At 41.7% G+C, this 27,005-nt stretch overlaps 1 protein-coding gene across 3 annotated transcripts in view; it reads right to left on the reverse strand.

Moving 5' to 3' along the window:
- Positions 1–268: 268 nt before the first annotated feature.
- SLC1A7 (solute carrier family 1 member 7) overlaps positions 269–27,005 on the reverse strand; it is a 40,572-nt gene continuing 13,835 nt past the window's right edge. For all 3 annotated transcript variants that reach the window (XM_083510108.1, XM_083510109.1, XM_083510110.1), the window contains 9 exons: positions 25,813–26,028; positions 20,115–20,157; positions 19,714–19,933; positions 13,418–13,517; positions 11,681–11,914; positions 9,795–9,989; positions 7,826–7,960; positions 4,917–5,016; positions 269–3,873 (listed from right to left, as the gene is read on the reverse strand). In XM_083510108.1, the coding sequence (XP_083366234.1) occupies positions 3,637–3,873; positions 4,917–5,016; positions 7,826–7,960; positions 9,795–9,989; positions 11,681–11,914; positions 13,418–13,517; positions 19,714–19,933; positions 20,115–20,157; positions 25,813–26,028 (1,480 nt within the window). In that variant the 3' untranslated portion in view covers positions 269–3,636. The remainder of the gene's footprint in view (positions 3,874–4,916; positions 5,017–7,825; positions 7,961–9,794; positions 9,990–11,680; positions 11,915–13,417; positions 13,518–19,713; positions 19,934–20,114; positions 20,158–25,812; positions 26,029–27,005) is intronic.

The raw sequence follows: 27,005 nt of genomic DNA on the forward strand, positions 1-27,005 counted from the left end.
TAGTATCTGACAACTTGTTAGATTTCATATGCAAACCCTGCAAAGATCAAGACAATTGAGAGATGGTAACATGTCCAAAGTATTCAACTTTAAATTTTCCAATAATAATAATAATAATAATAAATCCTCTTTGAGAATGCAAATTTCAAAGCTATATTCAAAATATCTAATTCAAGAGCTGTAGAACATCTTGTCAGATATCTGGCAATATTGATCTCTGTTTGAAGGTGAAAAATCATCTCATTTAAGTAGCACATAGGCAAACCTCTTCACAACGGTATGTTTATTAAAAACATTTCCCATTGAAAACACTGGTAATCAATATATGGTACAATTGGTCATACTGGTTGTACAGGGAGAGTTGTTTTATAATTTAAGGATTCGAGAAATAAAGAAAACATTCTTAAAGTATCTCAACCTATATATAAAAATAAGAAGCCAGGGTCCACAGCAAATTCCCACCAATATAAAAATGTTAGGGGTGGCTCTGATGTGGTGTCATCGTTTCCTCCTTCCCCCAAAGGCCCCGTCTCTATTTCTCATCAAACGATGTGACATAAAAGTTCCTCCCTCCCTCCAATGAAGGAATAAGGCAGGGGTGGGAGACCAGCAAAACGCCAGCATAGTGAGTGATCCGTGAGAAAGTTTTTTTTAAAGAAAGGAAGGAGAAGTGAAAGAAAAGAGAACGAAAGCAGATGCAGAGAGAACTGTGAAGTCAGCTCAAAGTGAACAGAAGGGTTTAGGGAAACAATCTTCTGTGAAGGACCTCTCTTCTCCAAAGCAGGCACTGAAAAGGAGAATAGCTTCCAGTCTCAGAAGCAGGCAGCTTTCCAATCACTCAGTCACCTCTTCTTCAGAATCCGATCCTAAGTCCCAGCCTACCAGATGAACCTGCTGATCCCACATCTGCTGCCCAGAGGCAGAAGAGAAAAGGGTTCCCACACTTTTAATGGTTGTGCAGAGGAGAATTTTGGCAGATGTACCTTGTCATCATGCAGGGGGCACGCATAAAGCTATGTCACCTGCTAGGTTTCTAATACATTTTTATTCTGCCTTTCTAAGGAGCTCTAGGTGGCACACTTGGTTCCTCCCCACCTTTCTAATCTCAAGAATTTTTTTAGGCTGGGTGACACCAAATGGCCCAACCCTAGCTATAAAGCTTCCGGAGTGAGAGGCATTTGAACCCGACTCTCCTCAGTCACAATCCTAGGGTTGTAGACACCTAACTTTTACTCAGAAGAAACCCACTGAAATTAAGTTCAATATGGTCATTAATCTCAATGGGCCTACTCTGAGTAAAAGTCACTTGAATCCAATCCCTACATCACACTAGCTCTCAGAGTGGAATCAATTCCATCTTCTGTGCAACAAGACTATGGGAGTCTTGGCCGCCTCTAATAACCTTCTGCCAATTAGACTGAGAAATTGGCATAGCCTACGCAACAGCCACAGTCTTCCCCCATCCTTCAAGCTGCTTCAACTTCAAATGACTGCCATTCCCATTATTAGAAGCACAGGAATGTGTGGCTGGATACTTGGAATGGAGCTGAAGGTCTAGCCGTGTGTGTGTGTGCGTGTGTGGAGCATGGTTATTAATTCAGAAAAACAAGTTTAAGGATGGGAGTTCACAAGAACATTTACTATGGAAGTGAGGACAGCGTTACAATGAAAATGTGCCAGTCATGTACACTGGATCCCAGCCTATGTTTAGTCTGCTCTCTGACCACAAGCTCTATATTACTCAAACGATCTGGGCCATAAACGTCATGGTATATATATACAGTCTATACAAAGAAGAGAACGCTACGTACTCTTCTGTAGCACCAGGTTTTGTGTGTGTGTTTGGACTCCTGCAGTCTAGATGCTGTGGATGCTGTTATAGAATGGAACAAGATTTTTTAAAACGAAGGAAAAAAGAAGAAGAGAAGCACACGCATCTGGCACTTGGAAGGCAAACATGATGGGATATTTGTAGACTAGCTTAATGCCTACCTTTGAGACCCTCTTCCAAATAACAGGTTTGTTAAAGAAACAAACAAACAACCTTCTCATTAGTTCCAAAAAGGTAATATACATGGCAACATACACATGAAAAACTTTAAAAAAAACTGATTAGCCAAGTAACAAACACTCTGTATTGCAAAAGAAGTAAAAAAGGATTTTGAGAATCCCTGATTTGCACAGATCCCTTTTTTTGTACTCAGTCATTACCATCACAGCCAACGGTGATATAGGAGAATGCAGCTACTGAAATGCAATGAAATTGCCATATGGCTCCTCTAGAAAACCAGTTTATTGAGTTTGCTTGCACAAAGCTTATGCAGAGGTTAGATTATAAGTGGCCTTTATTGAGTATTCATTCTGTCTTATTTGCAGGGCAGTTATACAACAATGAGTATCAGTCCTGCATTCATCCTGATTTGCTGTCACGATATTTATACATCTTCTCGTTAGTTATTTGTTCGTCCCTCACTTTTCAATACATTTCTATCAGTTTCCAAACTGCAAAGGGTCTGATTCTTTTTTAAAAAATGGATTTGATGTGAAGTGGTCCTTTAAACCACTTTAACTGCACAAATCTAGAGTGCTTGAATTCTTCTCACAGAATAGTGAGTCAACCTGAGTACAGAGAGACTGATATTTCAACAGAATAATGGATAGCATGGAGAGTTAAATTGCAATTCAGAGTGGTTTGCTACATAATAACTTACTGGCGTGATTCACATGAACCACTGTTTCATATGACACACATGAGTCATATGAGTCTTCTCTTTCCTCCTCTGGCATGCTACAAGGAGGAGATGGGAAGCATCCCCCTCCATTTTAAATTAACCGTGGTTTGTTTTTATGTCCCAACCAGGAACTGTGGTTAGCATTCCTATCGTTTATTGAAATAAGCCAGGATCAATAACCATGGTTTAAAGTTGAGTTCTTTCAGTAAACCATAGCAAACCCTAACCAGTTTGTCAGGGATTGCATATAATGACAATCAGCAGTTGACTGAAAATGAAAGCACATGCTTATGATCTCCTTGCAGAGATCATGATCTCTGGTGGAGAGGGAAGACTCCATGAGCTGATGTTGCTATGTCCAAACGTATTTAATTTTGTAAGGTTTATAATAATGACATCCCATTTCAAATGGGATATATTATTACTTTGGCCTTTCACTAAGATAAATGTCTTTTTGATTTGTTGCCCTGTTAATTGAATGCAAAAATTTTACTGTTTGGGGCTAATGTTAATTTTGAAGCTGTTCAGTGAAATAAAGGAATTGTGAATATTGACGTTATCTTCATGATTAGGAGGACAGTGAGATGGTTAGCTCTTATGAATGATTTTAAAGGGGTCAGAGTTCTTTTAAAGAGCATCATAAGCAGAGTCATATACGGTTGCCTAGAGTAAACCAAAGTTGTCCACTGATCAGTTCCTTTGTACCAAAACCAACCAAGCTACTGAAAAACCCCCACACTCGTTGAAGCCTTCTTTCTTCTTCTTCACAGATGTTCACAGCTGGCCTCACAGCCGTAGTTCACACATGGCAGTCATTCCATGTTTTCCCATTCAAGGCAAAAGGCTGTCTCCCAATTCCAGCTGCGAGGTAGTCATTAGGTTTCAAATACCTCCAGATTAACAGTTACACATTTGTCTCCAGTTCATTGATTTCAATAGTGCAGTGGTCCTTACTGCTAGATTTCTCTGTATGAGTTTCTGTCGGGTTTTCTTCTTGCTCCACTTGAACAGGTATTTGATGCTGGAATGTCTTTGATGGTTCAGGTCCATGAGGCTCATTCATGTTCTTCACACAGCCATTTCTCTGGTAAGCCATGATCTGGTGGATACTGATGGGTTTTGTTTCACAGATCAAAGGCACCTATGAATGGAACAGGGAGATTCCCATTACTATTTTAGAGATGGTAAACTATTGCATGTGGTATCATTAACGTGTATGGAAACTTGGGGCCTTCAAAAGCTGGAGAGGAATTAAACCACACTCACTTTTGTGTGTTGTGAATTATATATTTATGGTCACAAGGGACACAGCTGTCAAAAGCCAATAGGGCATTGCCATGTTTCAAAATGGCAGGACTCACAATCCCTACAATCCAAATTGGAGCTACAAATTCAGAAATATATGACCCTTCTGGAATTGTACCAGTTCAGATTAGGGGGGTGGTGCATGTGCGGGTGTTCCTACACTAAAACAACAATAACTTTCTGCACATTGAAAGGCACACTATAAAGCAGGCTAGTCTAGAACTCTTCTTCCTGACATATAGTTATCCAAAAGCATAGAGTTTTGAAGTAAGGGGAATCATTTAAACACATGGGGGAGGGTCATATTTCAGTGGTTAAGCATCTGCTTTGCATGCAGAATATCCCAGGTTCAATTCCAAGTTGATTGAGTCCCATCTGAAACCCTGGAGAGCCACGACTAGTCATTGTAGACAGTGCTAAGCTAGATGCAGCAAATGTCTGACTCAAGACAGTAAACCTGCAGCTTACGGTGGGTTATGTTCCAGGGATTGCGCCTAAAGCCAAAATCACATATGGTCAAAGCACTTTGGGGTCAATGGCAGGTGGGACTGCCAAAGCCTTTACCCCTGGAACCATGCCCCCTTTTATTTATGTTTTGCCATGTGTGTAAAGCTGAATGCACACAAGTTAAATGCCGGCTTAAGTTGCCAGCTCACGGTGTAACACAGCTTCCTGTATTTGCGCCATCCTCATCTGCAGTCTGACGTGATATAGTGCAAGAAAGGCTGTTAACACGGGATGAATATAATTTAAAACACACAGTTTAGCCCTCAAACATTGATAATCCACCACACAATGTGCCTACCACTACATTCCATTTTTATTATTGTTTTGGTTGGAAGTGCAACACTATAACTCCATGGTTAAATTTTCTCCCACCTCAGACCCATCCTTGGTGAATTCTTTTCTGCAGATGTGAGCCATGATTCCAGCAGCCAGAGCATCCCCCAGCACGTTGATCATTGTTCGGAATCTGTCTCTGTCAAAAAACAGTGGGGGCATTAAGGACACCATTTCCTTTTGTTATGCAAATGCTCACAGATTTAGACTTCTCTCTGTTATACTCCCATGCAAAATAAAAGTCCATGAATATAAACTGATATCATGCTAAAACAACCAGTTATGAAGAATAGGAAATAAAGGTACCTACTGAGTGTAAATTCATATATCACCATATTTGACCAAATAGGGAAGCACCTTGAACTGACCTTATGATAGATTCATCCCAATTTGCTTGCAGGGAGGTGAGACAACAGTGAGTCGAAGCAAGTGTTATCCTACACATTCCAGTACATACCCTCATCACTTTCCTTATTGCAAAAAGCCTAATCTTTGGGGGATGTGGGTTTCTTCCACAAGACCTTCCAATCAACCAGAATTTTCTAGTATGTTTATTAAAACCATTCAAAAATAGGGGCAGTCTGGAAGCATCCCATGAATGCCAAGAAAGTAAAAGGATATCACCCCAAAAAACATTTTGTGCCTTCCAAACCTGTGATTCTATGCCATGACTGTCTGTTCTTCTGCACCTGCATTTTTTATTTAATTCCCCCATGTACTTTTTTTTTCAAGGATCAAAAAAGTCATTTCAGTGTGGCAAAAACTCTTATATATTTTGTTTGCTCTCCTCTTTGTCATTCTAAATATTGACATGCATGGTGGAATGCTAAAGCAAGAAACATGGAGCAAAATAGCATTTGAGTGGTAGATGAGTGGCTAAATTCACTCCGGATTTCCCTAAATCAACCTCCTTCCCCCAACTGACATTGCACTTCTGGTCTCTGGATTCTATTTAAATGGCACCAGAAATCTCTTGAGTGAGTTGATCTGGAATTAATTCTGTAAAGTGTGGAATCCCGTGCAGCAGCTTTAAAGAGTTTGCAAAGAAACTTCTATCAGTCCTGAAATATTAAGGACCTTTTGTGAATAATGAAGGAAGCAATCTTGCGCCAAGGATATAAAAATAAAACTGGAATGTGTTTTAAAGACAAAAACAGGAGAACAAGGAAGGGAAGTGTACTTTGTATGTTGTGTTTGTGTGTAAGTGTTTTTAGAAGACATAAGCAGGAGGAGCCATTAAGCATGTCCAGATGGAGAGTAGAACACATTCTGATTCCACTTGGAAAATAAAAGGCACTCGGACATTTTCAGGGGCCAGGAGTGTGTTGGTTGACATTTTTGGTAACATTTTTGTTTTAAAATGATATATTTTCCGCTTTATTTTTTTTTGCACGTAGGTTGTTTGTAGTCATAAAACCCATTTCATTTTCACAAGCAAAAACTGAAAGGGAAATTTGTAAAATGCAGCTTTTAAGCTGCTTTGAACATACAAAATTGAGGTGAAAGGGCAGGTGTATTAGCTGGAACTACTCTTAGTACATTATTTGAAGCCGAGTCAAATTCATCTTGGCAGAGCTGCATTCAATCTGAAACACATCATGTGATTTCCTTATTTTTCCAATGCAAACAAGCACATCTGAAAACTCAATCACATTGGTTAATATATTGATGTGGGTCATAAAGCTGAAATCCAGGAACATCCAGATGTTTGGCTTAAAAAAGCAAAGGGTGGTCCAAGATCAGCATGGTCCAGGTTTTGATTTCTTTCTTTCTTTCTTTCTTTCTTTCTTTCTTTCTTTCTTTCTTTCTTTCTTTCTTTCATCTTAATGGAGGTTAGGTTGAACCAGAATGGTTTTCATATGTTTTTAAGTAGATATGCGTATGTGGGTGAAAACATGGATGTGCCACTGCAGTGTTTAGATCTGCCCACAGTCACAGCCTGTCCCACTGTCAAAGCTGTAAGCCAAAAAAGATGTAAAGGCAGCCCTCAGCAAAGTGCTCCCAGGGAATCCCCTCCCACATCCATGAGCCCTAGTGGCAGTGAACAGCAGCATTGCTAACTGCCATTTTAGTTTCCCATAATGCCACGGTTCTATGCCAGAGGCATTTCACTTTTTGAATTTGGCTCTTTTTCCTGTCACCGTGAGGCAACAGAAAAAGAAAGCAAATTCAGCAATTGCATAATTACAGCTGAAAATGAAGAACGGCTTTATGTTGTAGAGTGCCCTGTGATCTTTGGATGAAGGGTGTTATAGAAATTTATTATTATTATTATTATTATTATTATTATTATTATTATTATTATTATTACTACTACTAACAACAACAACAGGGGACATACTCAGAGTGCATTCCCATGTCTCCCTTTGCAGCTGTAGCTTGAATTCAAGCCGACGCTGCAAGTAAGAATAGCTGCAATATGAATTCTTCTTTTAATTCAACCCAGGGTCACAAACAAAGAAATGAAGAATCAAGAGTGTAGTATTCTTCCTTTGCAGGCCACAGGTTCAGTTAATCATCTGATGTCATGTGATTGACAGGTAAGCAGCCCCACCCACCCATCAAAGTGACCTACAGAAAGTGGCAGAGTTTTGGATCAGCCCACCATCCAGATCCAACTCCTTCCCTCTCCCCATCATAAAATCTATGATCTATTAGATCTAATTTTCGAATTCACAATCAGTATGTCTCATCAAAGGATGATTGCCATGTCTTGCTTATGGGCATCTAGTTGGCCACTGTTGGCAATAGTGTCCTGTACTGCAGATCTTTGGTTTGATTCAGTCAAGCAATTCTGTGACTTTCATGACATGGCCACCCTCTATTGCACCTTTCAGCTCACAGTGTGTTGTAGGTTGCTATGAATGCAGCTGTTCAATAGTCACACATTCAGTTTGGTTTGAAGATGAAAGAAAAGTCTAAAAAGACCACACCATCCAGTTACTTACAAGGCCCAGTCGACTGCAATGATTAGAGTGATATCATCTGTAGGAAGCCCCACTGATGTAAGAACGATAACCATAGTAACAAGCCCAGCTTGCGGGATTCCAGCTGCACCAATGCTGGCAGCAGTTGCTGTGATACTTTTACCAAAGAGAGAGAGAGAGAAGGATATTAATGATCTAACATGGAAGAACACATATTTGGAACCAACAGAGAATTTTCCTCCATGCTTATATTTGATCTATACCTATAAGTGACTCTCATATGCTTCAATCTGAACTGAGCTGGAACAGAAGTCCATTGAATAGGCTGGATGGGTTGTTTTTTTATGTGAATGGTGATGCACATCCCTATCTGGGGCCCAGCAGAGCCATTTCATGCAACAGGCTTCACACTACTAGAGCTGGATTGGGGCCCTCCTTCACAAGAAATAATTGATGGGGAAATTTTGTGCCGCTGTCCCGCCACACGAAGCTGCCAAACTCGACTTGATATTGTGTGAATACAATTAACGTGCCAGCCATGTCGCTGCCAGTTCATTTCCAGGCCTAATTCAAGGTGCTCACATTAGTGTTTAAAGCTCAAAATTACTTAGGCCTCAAATATTTGAAAGACTGCCTCCTTCTGTACAGCCCCCAATAATTCTCTCAAGTGACACGGTTAAAGTCATTGGGATAACATCAGCAGAAGGTTTCTGCAGAGTCGGAATCCAGTTCCTTGTTTTCAATACACCTTACACACCTTATTACACCTTAGTGCAACTTGTGACCCACCAAGCTCGAATGCAACCAACCAACTAACCAACAAACCAACCATGTATTGTGCCATACTAATACTTGGCTGCTGCCAGACATTTGTCTGGCTGGGTTGAACACTGGGCAGTATGACATTTAGCATAGAACAAAGCAATTAATTTCAATAAAATTAATGGCAGGGCTCTTAATGGTTAAGAGCAGGAATCCCCCTGCTCTTAACAATAATCCCAGTGAGCACAAGAACCGAAATGGCAAATCACAGCTACATAAAAACACAGTCTAATATAAAGCTGATCACTTTGGTTCAGTCTGAACAAAATTATGAAGGACCCAGAAATGACACAGTCATGGATTTAAATATTCAGTAGTGAGTTGTTTTGGTTTTGGTCTGATAATTCATTTACCACTACTTTACTGGAAACCTGTCTATTTTATCCCCATCCCAAACACCAGACATCCTGTGTTTAAATCACCCACTCCACAGTTTGGACTCTTAGCCATTAAAAGCTTGTGAAATTTACAGCGCTTAACTATGAAGCTAGGCTTCACCAGGTCCGCCCTTTAGCATCCCAGGATTCAGCCCTGGCACATGCAAAGTAATAAGTAAATCACAGTACGTCTTGGAGCATGAAGAGTGTCTTTCTCTAACCACTGTGTGACCACAAGCAGCCACACACTTCTGGAATTATGAGAAAGAGCTTCCAGATCAGATGTTTTAGCTCACAGGCTCATTTGATCCCTGAGCTTTTTTCATTTTAGAAATTCACAACTTGCACTTTGACTTGCTTTTGAACTGCTAGGTTGGCAGGAGCAGGGACTGAGCAACAGGAGCTCACCCTTTTGCGGGGATTCGAACTGCCGACCTTCTGATCGGCAAGTCCTAGGCTCTGTGGTTTAACCCACAGCGCCACCCGCATCCCCCTCAGTGAGGATTACTCCCAGGTAAATGTGCAGCTCTAGAATTTGATCCCATAAAAGCATCACAATGCTAACAGAGAGGCTTACCATGGGGCATCCAATCCAAACTTTCATTTCCCATAAAGCACTGTGCATTCCTAACCAATTCACAGAAATATACTCTACGCTTTCCCATATGTAATTATGAATGAGGATGCTTGGATCATGTATCAGCAGTGTGCACAGCATGCAGATTTGCAGGAAATATCTGCAAGTCAAGCTTCCTAAATATGGGACCCCCTTTGTAAATTGGTTTTTTTACCTTATGGTGATGATCTGCCCGAAGTCCAGCTCATAATTGTTTACTTGAGCAATAAAAATAGCTGCTACTGCTTCATAAAGGGCGGTCCCATCCATATTGATTGTTGCCCCCACTGGGAGCACAAATCGGGCAATCCTCCTGTCCACATGGTTATTCTCTAACAAGCACTTGAAGGTTATAGGCAGAGTGGCTGAGCTGTGGAGAAAAAGAGAGTGAAGTCAGCAAAACTATAAGGTCTGAAGTAGGGGGGCTATCTCAAACCTGCAGGTGGCACTGCCAAGATGCATCCGTAAAAAACTATAGTCCTACTGGCAGGGTCAGTACTGACTGTAGCCGTACCCAGGAGGATGAGCTGGCCAACAACAGATGGCAATAAAAGTTGGTGTTCTTTCTCCCCATTCCCAAAATGCAGCTGCGCTTCCTATCTACTGTCATTACCTCTCATTCCATTCATTTTGCATTTTTTGTGCAGTTCAAATAACTAGCTGAAGAAGACTTGCTGCAGGTAGTCACTCTCTGGAATGCACCAGGGAGAACCAGTCTTTCAGGATTTCTTTTGCCATCATATGAGCTGTGATGACCTAATGCCAAATGAGAAGCCAGACTGAAATGGATATAGATAATCAGCTTCTGTGAGGTGCTTAAACCTGAGCCTTAGTTCTTCTCTAATGTTACCTAAAAACACGGAGACGGAATTGAGTAGCAGCTTGTTGTCACACTTGCAGAAATAGGGGATCAGCCATTATGTGCTTTCTCTTTTCCAGGAGGCCTGGGTGCAACCCCAAACCTGCAAAGCACCTGATATGACCTAACTCAAATGCCTCCCACATACCATCTTAAGTCTTAGCAGCTGCAGGCACAGATGGAATGATCAGCCATTACTGGTCTTTCCGCACCCCTTTTGTAGTCTTTTTATCTTCAAGCTGACAAAGAATTCTGAGGAACTCAAAATCTTGAGCACTATTTTTTGATGTTTTGGTTGCCCTAATAAAGATATTGCTCTAATAAACAAAAAACATAGCTCTGATTTTAAAAAAATAAGACGAATGAGTGCATTTTCTTTTGCCCAAAATGTACTCGGTCCAGCAGTCATCCATCTCAATATAATCAAAGCAAATGCTTCCATTATCACAACTACCTCTGCCCTTCTCATGGCTGTCTTTGGAACTCTACCAGGGCATCATCAGCACCACATAACACCCCCCCCCCCGATAGGACTTTTATCTCCAACTGGGTATTGGGATGTTCTTATAAGAAGACTACATATGCTGGCCATTTGCATTGCTGCACTATTTCTCAAACTGCAGAAGACTGCTGGTATGAGACACCTGGTTTGACCCTGATCGCTCTATTTATAGTTTGGATTATGAAGTTAATCTGTAGAGCAGCTCTTGTGTTATGGGAATGTGGGGAAGTATTGCAGGGACTGGCCACAAAGTACAACATTGGGCTTCTTGCCAGGACCCTTCTTGAGCTTCTGTTTGTCTAGTGACACCACAAAGGATGATTTCTATGGGATGGGCAGAAGATTTCCAGATCAAACCTGGCTACATACCAAAGTGGCAAGAGGAACCCCACTGCAGATTAGTGTCCCCTATCCAAGTAATCCAGAAGGATTGCTATGGGTATTGAAGCCGCTGACAGATCCAGGAAAATTCTCTGGGCAAGGCAGGGAGGAGATGGTGGGACCGGTGGAGAAAATGCCAGTGCTGTAGTCAGATGGATTGTATATGTCACAGTCTCACAGTTTAGAATCCAGGGATTGGGAGACTTGGATTTGGGGACCCTGCAGCATGAGTGCCTTAGCGAACTGGGAGTAAGGGAGCTAGACAAAAATAAGGAGTGCAAGGTAGAATTGCACCAGTGTTTCATTCATTATATGGTACCTGGATGATGTGGCCAGAGCAATAAGCAAGGCTTGAAGAATCCCTCTGATGAAAACAATGGGGTTCTTCTTGGTGATGAAGAAGTATGTCATTGGCAGAATAAAAAGTCCATGTACCACTAGGCCACAAACCACAGTAATAGCGTAAAAGCCTAGCTTCTTCCCGATGGCTGATGGATCATCCATTTCCAAGATCTTACCAGCAATAAGGAACACTATTCCAAATGGAAAATACCTGGGGAAGGAGACAGTGATATTCAATATGAAAGAACACTTCCACCCAAAAACTGAAGGAACTTAACTTATGCATATGTATACAGAACTAGTTGTGTGGCACAGGCCATCTATAACTACATCCCCTCTGGCCAGTTCCAGAAGTTTTTAGAGCCAAACTGCATGCGAAAAAGGAGAGTTGTGATTCATTAGTCTCCTGATTAGTTTTTTTAACCCGAAGTGCACCCTTGGAGCATTGCAAATTTTATTTTGCATCATCATGTGGTGTATATGCTGAACCCTTCTTCCACTACAGGCCATTTTTGCAGTCCAAGTTGAGTCCCTAAGCCACTAATTTTCCTCCAGTGATGCTAGTGTGTGTGTGTGTTAATAGTCTCTGTGGGTGATTTTCCCTGTGGGTGAGAAAGCAACTGTAATGGTGAGCTTTGCTACAAAAACTGCCCCCAGTTAAAAGGTTAAGCATGCAGCAGAACTGGCTTACCACATTTTGAGGTAAATGAAGTAAGACACAGTATCATCTAAAAAGCCACTTGCCCCACCCACTGCAGTAGATTGTTACGCCCAAAGTCTAAAATTACCTAATTAATAGCACCATTGATGCACGCTCAACAGCTGCTGCTATAATTGAATTTGTGGTTCCCAAATAACACAATGTGGTTAAAAAAAATAAAATCAGAACCATGAGTCTCCCATATCACATGTAGTTTGGCCCATAGAACAGTGGTTGTGGCACACGATACTAACATAGCGCTTGAGTTCCTGTTAATAGGTGCTCTCTTAACAATTCTCAGTACCATTAACAAACCACCGTTCCCAAGATTCTTTGAGGGAAGTCATGGCTGTTTAAAGTGGTATGATACTGCTTTAGCTATTGTCATGGACTGGCTGGATGCAGAGGAATGGTGGGAGGAATCAGGTGGGGAACCCCAAGGGAACTCCAACAGAAGGTTCAGAGCGAAGGGATTGGTGGTGGGAAGACAATGAGTAGTCAGAGGGAGAAGAGGGAGGAGGAGGTGTTGGAAGCTGAAGAGGCAACAGGGTTTAGTACACAGGAAGGGGCTGTGGCAGACAGCAGTCCAGAGTGGAGACAGGCTGCTGAAGAGGCCAGGGAGTTTCTCCATCGTGTTGTGACCAGCTCTCCTCCCCCCTGGTCTCCCAGAACCAGCAGAGGAATGAAGAGGGCAGAGGAAAGCAACACAAGAAGAAAGGAGCCTTAGGTTGCTGGGGAAGGGCCCTGGAGGAGCCTTAGAGAGCAGCAGGAAGGTGAGGACCTTCAGTCCTTGCAACTGCCTCACTGGGGCAATACCTACTGAGAAGAGTTGCTGTGATCACTAGGCCTGAGCTGTTTTCGTTTCTTTGAATAAAGAGTTAACTTCACTGACAGCGGGTGTTTTATTGCTGACCTGTGCCTGACTCCCTCCAACCACTGAAAGTTATATATTGCAGATGGGGGCCAAACTTTGACTTGCAAGTTTTATTTTTTCCTAACACTGCATTTACTTACCATACAGAAACAGCCACTATCTTCATGACAGATTCATTTAAGCACTGGCAAAAGCTAACCAAGGGAACACCACTGTTGCCCATCCTCCCCAACATTATTCCTGCAAATAGATAAATATTGTTTCATTTTATTCACCATCATATGGATTTACATCACAGGCCACATTAGCATATAAAACTTAAGTGTGTATATCTATATCTCTCTATCATCTCTCTATCATCTCTCTATCATCTCTCTATCATCTATCTATCTATCTATCTATCTATCTATCTATCTATCTATCTATCTATCTATCGTGAATTGCTGGACTCAAATTTGGGACCTTAATTCGTGGGCAGGAACTGCTTCACTCTGTTTGACAACTGTAGACTCTAACCCCCCCTCCAATGCCCCATGAGTCTAATTTTCACTTCCATTCATACTATGCTAGTACATTTATTATATAAGTATATTAATACTAACATAAAATTCTATATTTAAGTAATTGATGCTACTGTTCCAGATTTGAATTATTTAAGCTACTACAGTGGTACCTCGGGTTACATACACTTTCAGGTTATATATGCTTCAGGTTACAGACTCCGCTAACCCAGAAATAGTACCTCGGGTTAAGAACTTTGCTTCAGGATGAGAACAGAAATCGTGCTCCGGTGGCGCGGCAGACCCCATTAGCTAAAATAGTGCTTCACGTTAAGAACAGTTTCAGGTTAAGAATGAACCTCCAGAACGAATTAAGTACTTAACCCGAGGTACCACTGTACATTTTTAAAATTAGCATTTATTTGGATTTTCAGTTCACAGAATTAGAAATGTTACATATGAGCAGTGATGTCTAACTTATGGGGGGCTGCAAACCACATATGGTACCACAATAAGTTTTTCGTGCCCTCCCAAGACCCCCGAAAATTTGTCATATGTGTGTGTGTGTTTGACTGCTGTTATAAGTTTCCCACTGCAATGCCACAATACCAAAATATGCTGTGTCCCCCAACATTTTAAAAATGTTTTTAAAATTTCTAACCTTTTTTTAACCAGTAGAAAAGAAATAATCTTAAAAAACTACTAACTCCTCCATAGGTACCCTGACATTGTGATGCCAAAAGTTGGTTTTTTTACCATGCCTACTTTGATATGTGGCACCCAAAGGATTGACCATGAATCTGTGCACCTCAACCTGAAAAACGGCAGAGGTTTCTGCAGTAATATAAGCCAGACTCTATTATTCTGAATGGAATGTAGGCTTTTCTTCATTGTACTGCCCAAAGGAAAAATACTGCTGAATCTCATCCAGAGGTAAGTTATGCTGAGTTCAATGAGATTTACTCCCAGGTAAATATGTACACAATTGCAGTGGGACTTATTTCTGCATAGGAGTAAACCTACATTGGACTTAACAGTAAACCTAGTGTGGGCATAACACTGACCCATAATACCCATTAGACACAAAATTATAACTTTGTAGTGGCTGTAAAGTGAATTTGGAAGTTTCAGTCCAGATTCTAGGTGAAAAATAGGTGGGAAAAAGCCAGCATCCTATTCCTAACTGCACTTGCCTTTTTTGCTTGGCAACCTTAGCAGACATAAAGGAACTATGTATGAAATCCCAGATGTCTAATTTCTACGCAGGAGAACAGACAAACAAGAACTTGACAAAGGCCAGCAACTGCTACAGGTAAAATAATTATGACTATGTACTGCTGGGTTTCCATATAGTAGGATTTAAATTTGAGGGATGTGACACTCCTGTTTATTCATTTCAATAAGCAGTCCATCTGCTACAAAGGGTTGTGGCTGGTAGCAATATGTTTTAAAAAGGCATCACAAACTATAAAAACAATAATGTGTCTGCTTTAACTATCCAAAGCACTTAATTCATTGCCCATGTTGCACCAGTGCTAGGGTTTCCATTTGTGCAACAGACCTTTCTCCTCTCTCCACGCACAACCCATACCCTCCCCAAATCTGTTCCAGGGGGTTGGGGTAACCCCTAGAACAAATTTAGGGGGTTCACGGGGAAGGAGATGCGGAGAACATCCTGTTGCGTAAGCAGAAATCCTTGTGGGGATGGAATGAGAGCTTTAGTGCTAGGTTGGATTCCACCCGAAGTGTCTACATTACTTCTACAGGGTGAGTCCTTTAAAAGAGTATAAGATGCCCAGGTTCAAGCTGAAGTGACTTTCTGACAGAAGGCAAATATCATGACTAAACACCTGAAGGAGCCAAGACTGAACATGTAGCACTCCAAAGGGCATTATGACGTTGTGTACTTGGCTAACTGCCCATGCCATTCAGCATGGTACACAGGAGGTGCTATCAAAAAGAGAATAGCTCTCTTGTGGCGTAATGTCACTGCAATCCTGAGAGGAAATGATCATTGTCTGAGGTGGCATCTAATGCTAAGCATACTCAGAGCAGACCCACTGAAATCAATACACTTCAGTAATTTATGTTCCTTGATTTCAGTAGGTCTACTCTGTGTGGGTGGCGCTGTGGGTTAAACCACAGAGCCTAGGACTTGCCAATCAGAAGGTCGGCGGTTCGAATCCCCGCACAGAGTGAGCTCCCGTTGCTCGGTCCCTGCTCCTGCCAACCTAGCATTTTGAAAGCACGTCAAAGTGCAAGTAGATAAATAGGTACCGCTCCGGCGGGAAGGTAAAAGGCGTTTCCGTGCGCTGCTCTGGTTCGCCACATGACCCAGAAGCTGTACACCGGCTCCCTCGGCCAATAAAGCGAGATGAGTGCCGCAACCCCAGAGTTGGTCACGACTGGACCTAATGGTCAGGGGTCCCTTTACTTTTACCTTACTCTGAGCAAGACTTAGTTGGATATTACCCTGAATGCTTTGGACATCCCCATCAAACAGAACGTGGTCTACCAGCTTGGTACTGTCACCTGCCTGCTGCTTAACCCACCACACCCCCTTTTCCCTCAATCTTTGGTTGAAGTCAACAGAAACTGGAGGTTTAGGACAAGAGCTCAATGGACACCCGGCAACACAAACCTGCTCAGCAATTCATGCAACCACACCTGTGGATTTGACTACTTAGAGTGGGAGGAACAGAGTCACACTCATGGGCCACACTTCCAACCTCCACACATTCATCGGTAGGTCAGAGCAGAGCATATCAGGGTACAAATATGTACGTGCAGGCTGCATCCATGCAATCACAGATAACCACTGGAGAAAATGCAGGGTCCCTATGTTTATGGTGAGATCCTACAGACACACATTAGTATGTGTGTAGGCTCTGAGTCTATCCTGTGGCAGCAGAGGGGAAAATAAAGAGATAATAGATCCATGATCCAGCAGCAGGAAACACAGTTAGGTCCCTTGCCAAGAACCAAGTGGGACAGTCTGAGAGGAGAAGTCCATAGATCAGTCACTGAAAAAAATGCAGGCTCCACATTCAGGGAACCATTTCAACAACAAAAAAATACTCTTGAAAATGATTTAGTGAGAGTGATTTTGGTTTTTTCTAAGTCTCGGTGAACTCTTATATCTGTCTGTACAGCAAATATATCCCAGCCAAGAACTGAGTGTCAGAGTTCACGTCTGTGCTTGTACAGCAGGTTCCAGGTCTCAGCACTAGTCCTGATTTAATGGCAAACAAGCTGATCTGCTGTCAAGATGCAGCCATTTCACAACAACACTTGCTAATCTTTGGCTCGCCATAAATTTCAAATCTGCAATATGTTTCTTGAATTATGTTGCTCTTTCCTCTTAACATAAATCTGAAGGGCATTTCAGCATTTTAATCCAGTCTGGGCTTATTATGAAATGGCAGCTTCAGGAGAACATGGATATTCCATGTTGAAAAGTGGAAATGGTCCCTGTCCATAAAGGCGGAGGGAGAAGAGAGAAGGCAAGGCTATAATAATAATAATAATAATAATAATAATAATAATAATAATAATAATAATATATTATTTATACCCCGCCCATCTGGCTGGGCCTCCCCAGCCACTCTGGGCGGCTTCCATAAAAACCAAAAATACAGTAAAATATCACACGTTAAAAACTTCCCTGAACAGGGCTGCCTTAAGATGTCTTCTGAATGTCAGGTAGTTGTTTATCGCTTTGACATCTGCTGGAAAGGCGTTCCACAGGGCGGGCAAACATGAAAATGAATAGCAGGCCTGGGCATATTTCTCCATGTGACAGAGATGGAAATGTCCATCTCTGTAGTTCATATTCATATCACTTCCATTCAATTTGGCCAGTGGGGATTGGACCCTCCTCAACATCTACATTTCATATCTCCTTTTCTTTCACCCAAGACATAAAGCGATGAATGAAAGGTTTGGGTGGATGTGAGTTCAGGGTTGGAGAAGTGATGCAGGTTCAGGGCCACCACTGGGATTGCAGCCTAAATCCACTCTACCCTTTCTCACAACTGCCCTTGTTGCAATACTCTTTGCATGTTATATTTCCCTGTCATTCACTTTTCTGAAAGAATCAGTAAGCAGGGAACAGGTGTGCACAGCCAAACTGAGCAGGGTTCAATCCTGCCCCGCAATCAGCCGTGAGGCTGGCTTGGGATCCAGTGGGTTGTGGGCTAGCTTAGCCCCACACCCTCCCTGCGAATGTCCTATTTGGGGGCTTTCCACTTAACTCATCTGGTGGGGATATTGGCAGAGGACCTCTTGCCCACCCATTCAGTGAGCAGAAGAGGGTGGTTGAACAGGAAGCCAGCTGGGCTGGCAGAACTGAGTGGAGGGAGGCCTCTGCTCAGTCCAGCAGCCCCACAAAGGCCAATGTAATATAGGGGATGGGGGTGGACTGCAGCCTTACTCACCATTTTTCTAACCAAAAAAGGACGAAACGTTGCAACCTTTCCTCACAGCAGAGTATTCTCCACCCCCTTGAACATTTTGATTTCCCCTTTCTGAACCTTTTCCAACTTCACATTATCCTCTTTGGAAAGGGCTAAACAGCTTTTCATTTTAGATTAATCTGCTAGCATGCTTGCTCCAGAAACTGAATTTTACTTTAGGATGCTACAAACTTTTCCTCTTTGCGAAGTTGCAGTCCAGCACATGAATCAGCCTTCAGCGTAACAGTCATGTGATAATTCATGCCAGCAAGATTTATGCTTAAAATAAAATTGACATCATTTTATTGGAGCCAATGCGTTGGGGGTAAATCCAGGAGAAGAGAGTGCTCAGCTACTGAAATATTCCACTGCTCCCTGCAGGGCATTCTGTGAACTATTACACCAAAGCTCCTAATATAGGAGTGCAATGAAAATTCACCAACAGGAAAACGTGAAGGACATTTCAAAATCTTTAGGCGCCAGGCAAAAACATTCCTCTTAAACCAGGCCTTTGGCTGATTGACATCCAATGCCCTTTTAAAATGTGTGTGGGGGGGTGGTTATTGGGTTGTTTCTGTTTTTATTTTGATTATGTATTTTGTGATTTTATGTTGTGACTTTATGTTGTAACCACCCTGAGACCTGAGGGTATACTGTGGTATACAAATGTAATAAATAATAATAATAATAACAACAACCTCACACCAACCTTCTACCATTTGATCACGATCTCTCAGCCAAACCTACCTCACAGAGATGTTGTGAGGGAGGGGAGGACAATGTATGCTGTCTTTAGCTCTTTGGAGGAAATGTGGAATATAAATGCAGTTATTAACTAATAGTAGCAAATAGTAAATCTTACTGAAAACTGGGCTTGAATTGGGTAGGGGCAGGTGGGGGGGGGAGTTTAATACAATCCACAAGCCATTCCTCCCACTTTTAGCCAAATCATGGTCCCCTGTAGCATTTAAAATCAGTAAGGATGTAGGCAATCTCACAATGTACGGGAGACTGGTCTTCACTGTAATATGTGTTCCAAAATTTGAAATCCATAGAGTAGAACTTAGTGATGACTAACAAATCCATTTCACTTTAATGAGAATAAGCCATGACTTGGTCTGCTAAATTTTTCAGTGCAGTCCCCTAGCAAACATGAGACGTCCTCCTACAGGGTTTCCATGAAGAGATGTGGCCCTCAGGCCCCTACCCCTGTCACACAAGCTCACTGGAAAAGCTCTATGAATTACAGAGGGAAGTAAAAATGCCAGATGAGGAAACTACAGAGCAATGTAGGACAGGTGAAAACTGCAGCAGGCTCTTTCGCAGGTGACTGGAAGTTTGACTCCAATGCTCAACTGATCAAAGCTATTTCAAGTGGGTGCTATTGAGATGGGGAAAGAACAGAAACGGTACCAGGGGTTCCAAACAGAAAGGCTAATTCTCCTACATCAAAGGACAAGTTCACAGATTACAATCACATACCCATGGTAGCGGAGAATATTACAATCCCCAACACATTCATGCCTTCGCTGGTGCCTGGTTCTGACTTGTAGATAACTTCGGGTGGTGGTGTGATGTCCAAGGCAAAATTCTGGATGTTGGATCCATTTTCATCCTGAACCCCGTAGATAATGATTCGGCGTGTGGTGCTTTCAGACGCAGCTTTGTTGGCTTTCACAATCGGGGTGCTTTTGGTTCGGTACTGAAAGAGCGGAAGCGCATCTCCATTACATGTAGAAGGATATTTTCTTGCTTTGAAGTTCCCTTCATGAACAGAACTTTATCAACAGATAACGGAATACCTCTAAAGATTCATTAACTCCTTGCTTATTTGAAGAGGAAATTTCCCTAGTGTTCAAACTAATAGTGGTCCAGACACTCACCTGTTTAAAAGTGGCCTCAACAAGGTTGGCAGGGAACATGTTCCTGAAAAGAGATAAGAAATATGTTTGCCAAGGTATTAGGTAAAAATTGAACTCATTGGGCCACTAATCTTTATAAGTTACTTTCTCTTTTAGGCAGCCACTTCTATTTGTGTGACATTTTATTTGGGAATCAATCACATTCCAGTATTTCCCATTGTAATATCTGCAACCTGCAATATGTGGCCAAACAGGAGCTAAATGACATTCTGTTAATTGAAGCCTTACTCCAGCTTCTTCAAAAGCTTTATTCCTCTGCTGTAGACACACAGAAGCGCTGGAATCAAAGTGCTGGAAAAAGTCTGAAAATCATCTAGTCCTATTTCAGTAGAATCCTACATGCCCAAACTTAGCGAGATACTACTGTCTGTCCATCTCTATTTGTTAAAATACTTATATATCACCCCTCTGGTGCAAAACTATCACTAAGAGCAGCATTCATCATTTAGACATCCCTATTTTATTAAACAACAATCAACCAAAGAGATAAGGTCAGCTGTTAAAACCATAGAAACATCACCTTTCACATACAGCAAAAACCTGCTGGAATAAAATGGTTTTCAACAACTGTTGCAAAAAAATCAAAGGAAGGAGCCAGCCACATTTCACAGGGCAAAGTCTCCACAATCAGGGAGCAGACACTGAGAAGTTCCTCTCTCTTATCGCAGTCAAACATGCTTCCACCCTAGAAAGTACACAGAGAAGGTCCTCCCCTTTTGATCTTAGGAAGCAGTCAGAATGATTTAACTCTATAGCTCTTCCACAACGATGCGACCGAACGTACAATGGAGACTCAATCAAGTCCTGGCATCTAAGGCAAACAGGTCAGACAGTTCTACTTACATGCACGTCTGTTCAGAAATTAGTCCCACTGAATTTCCACAAGACCATAAGAAGAGCCTGCTGGATCAGGCCAATGGCCCATCTAGTTCTCACAGTGGCCAACCAGGTGCCTGAGGGAAGCCCAAAAGCAGAGCCTGAGCGCAACAGCATTCTACCCGCTTGCGATTCCCAGCAACTGGCGTTCAGAGGCAGAGCTATGGTGGCCAGTTGCCATTGGTAGCTTTACCCTCCAATGGGACTTTCTCCCCATGGAGTAAATGTGCATAGGATTGCAGCCTGAGTTTTGTTCATACATGCATGTTCATCGCATGACAACTGCTAGTTAATGTGCTGTGTCACATGTGTGGATGATGAACCATCCAAGAGCAAACAGCGCAGGCACAACGGTCTTATCATCTGAAACAGTGCAGTCATGTCACACATTCTGCTAAGAGTCATCCAACACTTGAGTAATCCAGAAATGGAAAAAGCAGAAAAATATATATTGTGGTATGAGTGCTAGAAAGTGTGATGTGAATGATGTTTAGTTTCTCCCCAACATCAAGAGAATAACATCTGTGCAATTAATTACTTCTTGAGTAATAAAATAAAGTGGGACCTCGGGTTACAGATGCTTCAGGTTACAGACTCCACTAACCCAGCAATAGTACCTCGGGTTAAGGACTTTGCTTCAGGATGAGAACAGAAATTGTGTGGCGGTGGCGCAGCGGCAGCAGGAGGCCCCATTAGCTAAAGTAGCGCCTCAGGTTAAGAACAGTTTCAGGTTAAGAACAGACCTCCGGAATGAATTAAGTTCTTCACCCGAGGTACCACTGTAATTATTTGGGGGGGGGGGGATGCATGAACATCTAGCTACACCTTTACAAAACCAAGAATTTTCCTTTAACTTGCCTCTCAAATGATGCTGACTTCACCAGGACAATTAGTCCCCATGAAACCTGCATTCCATCCGCACACATTAACTAATTCATGCTTGTCATGCGATTTTTGGATGCGAGGTGCTACAGACGTACAAAGGATTATTGCACTGATTAAATTAGTTTGCGATGGATAATTCATCTGGAGCAGCAGATTCCCATTGAGGATTTTCCTTCAACCTGAACTGAAGAAGAACGACACATGTGGCCCATGGCAGCTCTGAGAGCAGAAAATAAATTGAATGTGGCTTCGCTCCCTAAACCATAATTGGCAGCATTAAAATGCAACTGGGACTCCACAGGAGAAGAAATATCAGATGGTTAGTAGCTAGATTTAATGTTAGCCAAATTCGTGGAGGATTACAGCATTTTATTTCTTGATCATTCTTTATCCTGCAGGAATTACAACTGCTCCTCTTAATACAGGGATCTGGAATACTTCCACTATATTTTAAATAGATTGCTGTTTATTTCTATGGTGAAGAAACATTCTTTGAGACTAGCTTTTCTGAAGTGACCAAAAACGGATCACTTCCAGGTAAAAGGATGGCCTTCGTATGACTGCAAAATATATGAGAAAGAAAGACACCACTGTAATGTCACACCAGCGGCAGAATGTCAATTCAATAAATAAAATAAAATAAAATAAAATAATTCATGTTGTACTGACTGACAATCAGCCTCAAGGGAAGAAATGGGGTCTTGAGAAAAAGTCACATGTTTAGGTATTGTCTGGCTTGCAGTGAAGCCCAAGATCAATAAAAAATTAAGAAATAAAAAATATTTTTATCACACAGAAGTACAGGTGAGGGGAAGGAAACTGGTACATAAAACAGAACAGAGTTTTTGTTGGCTGAAATTCCAGACAAATGCCCAGTTTTAGCATGAAATATTATTTTTTTAAATATAAAAATGTTTTGTTCCTGTTTAGTAAAGTTAGGATGATCCACACATCTATTTCAACACTCTCCTTAGCATTGTTTGACCAATACTAAAACCTGTATATCAGATACATGATCAACTTCTGTTCCTTAGCACTTTGTAGCTCTCACACATATTGGAATACATTAGGAAACAAATTCCAGAATGATGATTCAGGATCCACAGTTGGCTATCAGGAAGCATAGGGGCAGTTTGTTAATCTGTGCCTTGTGATCTTTGGATGAAGGGCAGTATACAAATTTTAATAATTTTTGACATCGGGAGCCAGTGTGGTGTAGTGGTTAAGAGCGGTAGTCTTGTAATCTGGTGAACCGGGTTCGCGTCTCCGCTCCTCCACATGCAGCTGCTGGATGACCTTGGGCTAGTCACACTTCTCTGAAGTCTCTCAGCCCCACTCACCTCACAGAGTGTTTGTTGTGGGGGAGGAAGGGAAAGGAGAATGTTAGCCACTTTGAGACTTCTTCGGGTAGTGATAAAGTAGGATATCAAATCCAAACTCTTCTTCTTCATCATCAATGTTATTGAATAGTTTTGATGAAGCCAATGTAAATATATTGTCAAAATAATTGGTCTCATATATAATCTTGGAATCATAAATAGCAATTGCAGTTTAATGGAAAACAGCCCCAAATCTTACCCTGATTGCTTGATACTGCTCACTCTGGAGAAAATCACACATAATTTGTGATTTCAACAAGAACTATAAGCTCCAGACACTTTTTATATAATTTAGCATTCCTTTTATGACATATACAGCAGAGCCATCATTTTAAAGACAATGCTCCTCACAAGCCTGGCAAATCTGGAACTATACCTGATCTGATAAAGTGGATAGTCTTTACTTGGGCTTTGTTATTTTAACTCATGTGCAACTACTCATTCTACATGCCTATTTTATAGTTTTTGTTTTTCATCTTTTAATTTTTGTCTGTTGTTATAATTGTTCTCTTTGTTTTATATATATTATAAAACTAAATAATACAAAAGAAGCTTTATGAATAAAAGTAAAAAATACTTCCGCTTGCAAAAAACCCCCCAGCCAGAATAAAAATGTTTACACCAGCCAACAAAAAGGATCTGGGGAGGATTCCATCCACTCTCCATGGACAAAGTATTCCACAAGACTGAAAAGTCTCATTTAGAGTTAGCAGGCATGTCAGCTCAGAAAACAGATCATAGCTATAAAAAAGGTCACTCGCACCTTAATTCCTTCAATATTTTAACACATTCGAAAGCACGTCAAAGTACAAGTAGATAAATAGGTACTGCTCCAGCGGGAAGGTAAACGGCGTTTCCGTGCGCTGCTCTGGTTCATCAGAAGTAGAAAGAAACCAGATATTTTGTATCTTCAAATAGTCTTTCCTTCCAGATGTTACGTAAACAGTATGAAACTCAGTCATAAGAAAGGTTCCTATGCCAGTACGAACCAGGCTTTAGTTCAGCCTTCCTTAGCTGGGGGTCCCTAGATGTTGTTGGACTATAGATCCCAATGTCCCTGATGATGGACCGTGACACTTGGGGATGATTTGTTTACTTATTAAAAGCATTTATAATCCTCTCGTCACCCAAAGGTGCCTGAATGGAGAATACGTAACTATTCAACATCAAGTATTAACACTATGCGAACGCTAGTGAAACAAATGATGGGGATTGTTTATCTGGCAACAATCGGGGGGGGGGTCAAGATGGGAGGGGTGCTTTAGTTTGTGCTTCTTCAGGCCTTAGCAGAGACCCAGCTGTCCCAGGCAGCCAGCTATTGATGTCACTTCATATTTTGAGAGGCTTAGCCTCCTCAGCAGGAGTCCAGCTCTCAGCCAGGTTGATGATTTCTTTGTCAGCTGAGAGACAGGCCACTTTCTCTTGCCCTACCAGACAAAGTCAGCTTGGATGCCCGGGTTACAGGTTTTCATTTATTTAAAAGCATTCCCAAACTGCTTAGTATTTTTCAAAAGTCTCTAAGTGGTGTACAACATGAAAGCAATCAACAATATTGTTATAACAAAAGCATAACATAAAAGTAGTATAAAAGCATACAAAAACGACAGGAGTTGAGGGGATTCAAAGAAATAGAAGCAGGGCCACCAGCACAATGGACCACTTCTACATTCTCCTCATAAGTTGCAGGAAGGTAATAGCCTGCTATCTTCCTTCAGCTGTTAAGGCAAATGGTGGCCACAAAGAAAGAAGGGACTTCCCATTCAGTACTTCCCATTCTCCGAGTTAAGCCCAATTCACACAGGCTAAAATCCTGTATGCAAAGCAGTCTCACAGTTACAGCTGTCAATGCCAGTCATTTAGGTTCTTGGTGGCAATTCACATAAATGCAGGATGTAAAAATACTGTATTTTTCGCTCTATAAGACACACATACCATAAGATGCGCCTAGTTTTGGGAGGGGGAAAACAAGAAAAAAAATATTCTGAATACCAGAAGCCAGAGCAGCAAGAGGGATTTGGCTTATGGGATAGCCTCTTGCTGTCCTGGCTTATGGGATAGCCGCGCGCAGCCTTTCCTGGGCAGAGGGATGAAGGCTCCCCTTGCCCGGGAGAGGCCGCGCACGGCTAAGGCTCCCTCAAGAGCTGCGCTCCCTTTAAAGAGCGTGTGGTGTGTGTGTGTGGCTCTTGGGGGCTTTTCCCCAAGGAGGGAGAGGGTTCTTTAAAGGGAGCGCTGAGCAGAGCCTCCGCCTGCATTCGCGCCATAAGACGCACACACATTTCCCCTTACTTTTTAGGAGAGGGAAAGTGCGTCTTCTGAACGAAAAATACGGTATGCCTCGCCCTGAGCATTTTAGAATTATATTTCCTGTATTTTCAGAATCTGGTGATTATTTTGAACTACCTTATGGAGAATTCACAGACTTCAAAATGTATCTTGAAATGCTATCACTCTTCCCCACAAAGTTACAGGATGCGTAAGATTTTACCTTTCATAAAAGCAGTAAGAATGAATGTAGTTACCGAATTAAGTCCAGCAAGGCATCTGCAGAGCTCATGATTGGCTTCCCACTTTCCTCCGTGTTCTCCTTCTGGGCTGCCCCACCAGGATGGATAATGGAGACCATAATGATTCCCACAATAACAGCCACAAAAGTGGTCCAAAGGTAGTATGTGACTGTTATGATGCCTAATCGACTAGATGTCTTTGCATCAAGGGCTGCTAGCCCAGACATTAAGCTGTTGAAAGAAAAGACAAGATATGTGTTACCCTTTCCACGTGTTTTCTGAATGAGATCTATTACTCTAGGCTGTGAGAAGAAATGGACACGGTAAAGATATACGGTGGTACCTTGGGTTCAATACTTAATTCGTTCCGGAGGGCCGTACTTAACTTGAAACTGTTCTTAACCTGAAGCACTACTTTAGCTAATGGGGCCTCCTGCTGCTGCCGCACCACCGGAGCACAATTTCTGTTCTCATCCTGAAGCAAAGTTCTTAACCTGAAGCACTATTTCTGGGTTAGCAGAGTCTGTAACCTGAAGCGTATGTAACCCGAGGTACCACTGTATCTCAGATGCTAGTTAACTTAGACTGACAGTCCTGAAAGCAGATGAGGATTTGTACTCAGTAAGTCATAAATGCAAAACTCACCCTTAAAAAAAAAAAAGACAATAGCTGCATCTTTTTTTAAAAAAAAATTCTAATAACATAAATATTATTAGAAAAAATGCAATTATTAATTTATGTTGCTCCCCAGTTTTCTGCATTTATCTTCTATTACAGATTGAGTAGTGGGGCTTGGGATGCTATTTTTTTCCAAATGTGGGCTGATATGAGTACAGATGTACAGATGATTACAGCCCCTTCCCAACTCAAACATACACTGGCACATATCTAAAATAAGCACCACCTTGTGCAACATGACCTAAATCACAGGTAAGTTTGAAATATTGCAATTTTTGCATCTCTGCAATTCCTATAATTTCTGTAAGCTATAAGACCTCAGATCAGGCCAACGCGATAATGTGATTGTGTACACAAACTCAGCCCGGAATTAGTATTTTTCTGGGAACGCAGTGAGGCAACACCGTACGGGTTTACATGGAAGTAGGATAGGAAACTGGAATGTACACTTCCAGCACTTGGCTTTTAATCCATGTTCGCACAAAGTTGCCTGAAATGCATTTATATCCTGTGCTTTGTCATAAAAGACT

This window comes from Podarcis liolepis (assembly GCF_965112155.1).
Source record: "Podarcis liolepis genome assembly, chromosome: 6".
Lineage (NCBI taxonomy): Eukaryota > Metazoa > Chordata > Lepidosauria > Squamata > Lacertidae > Podarcis > Podarcis liolepis.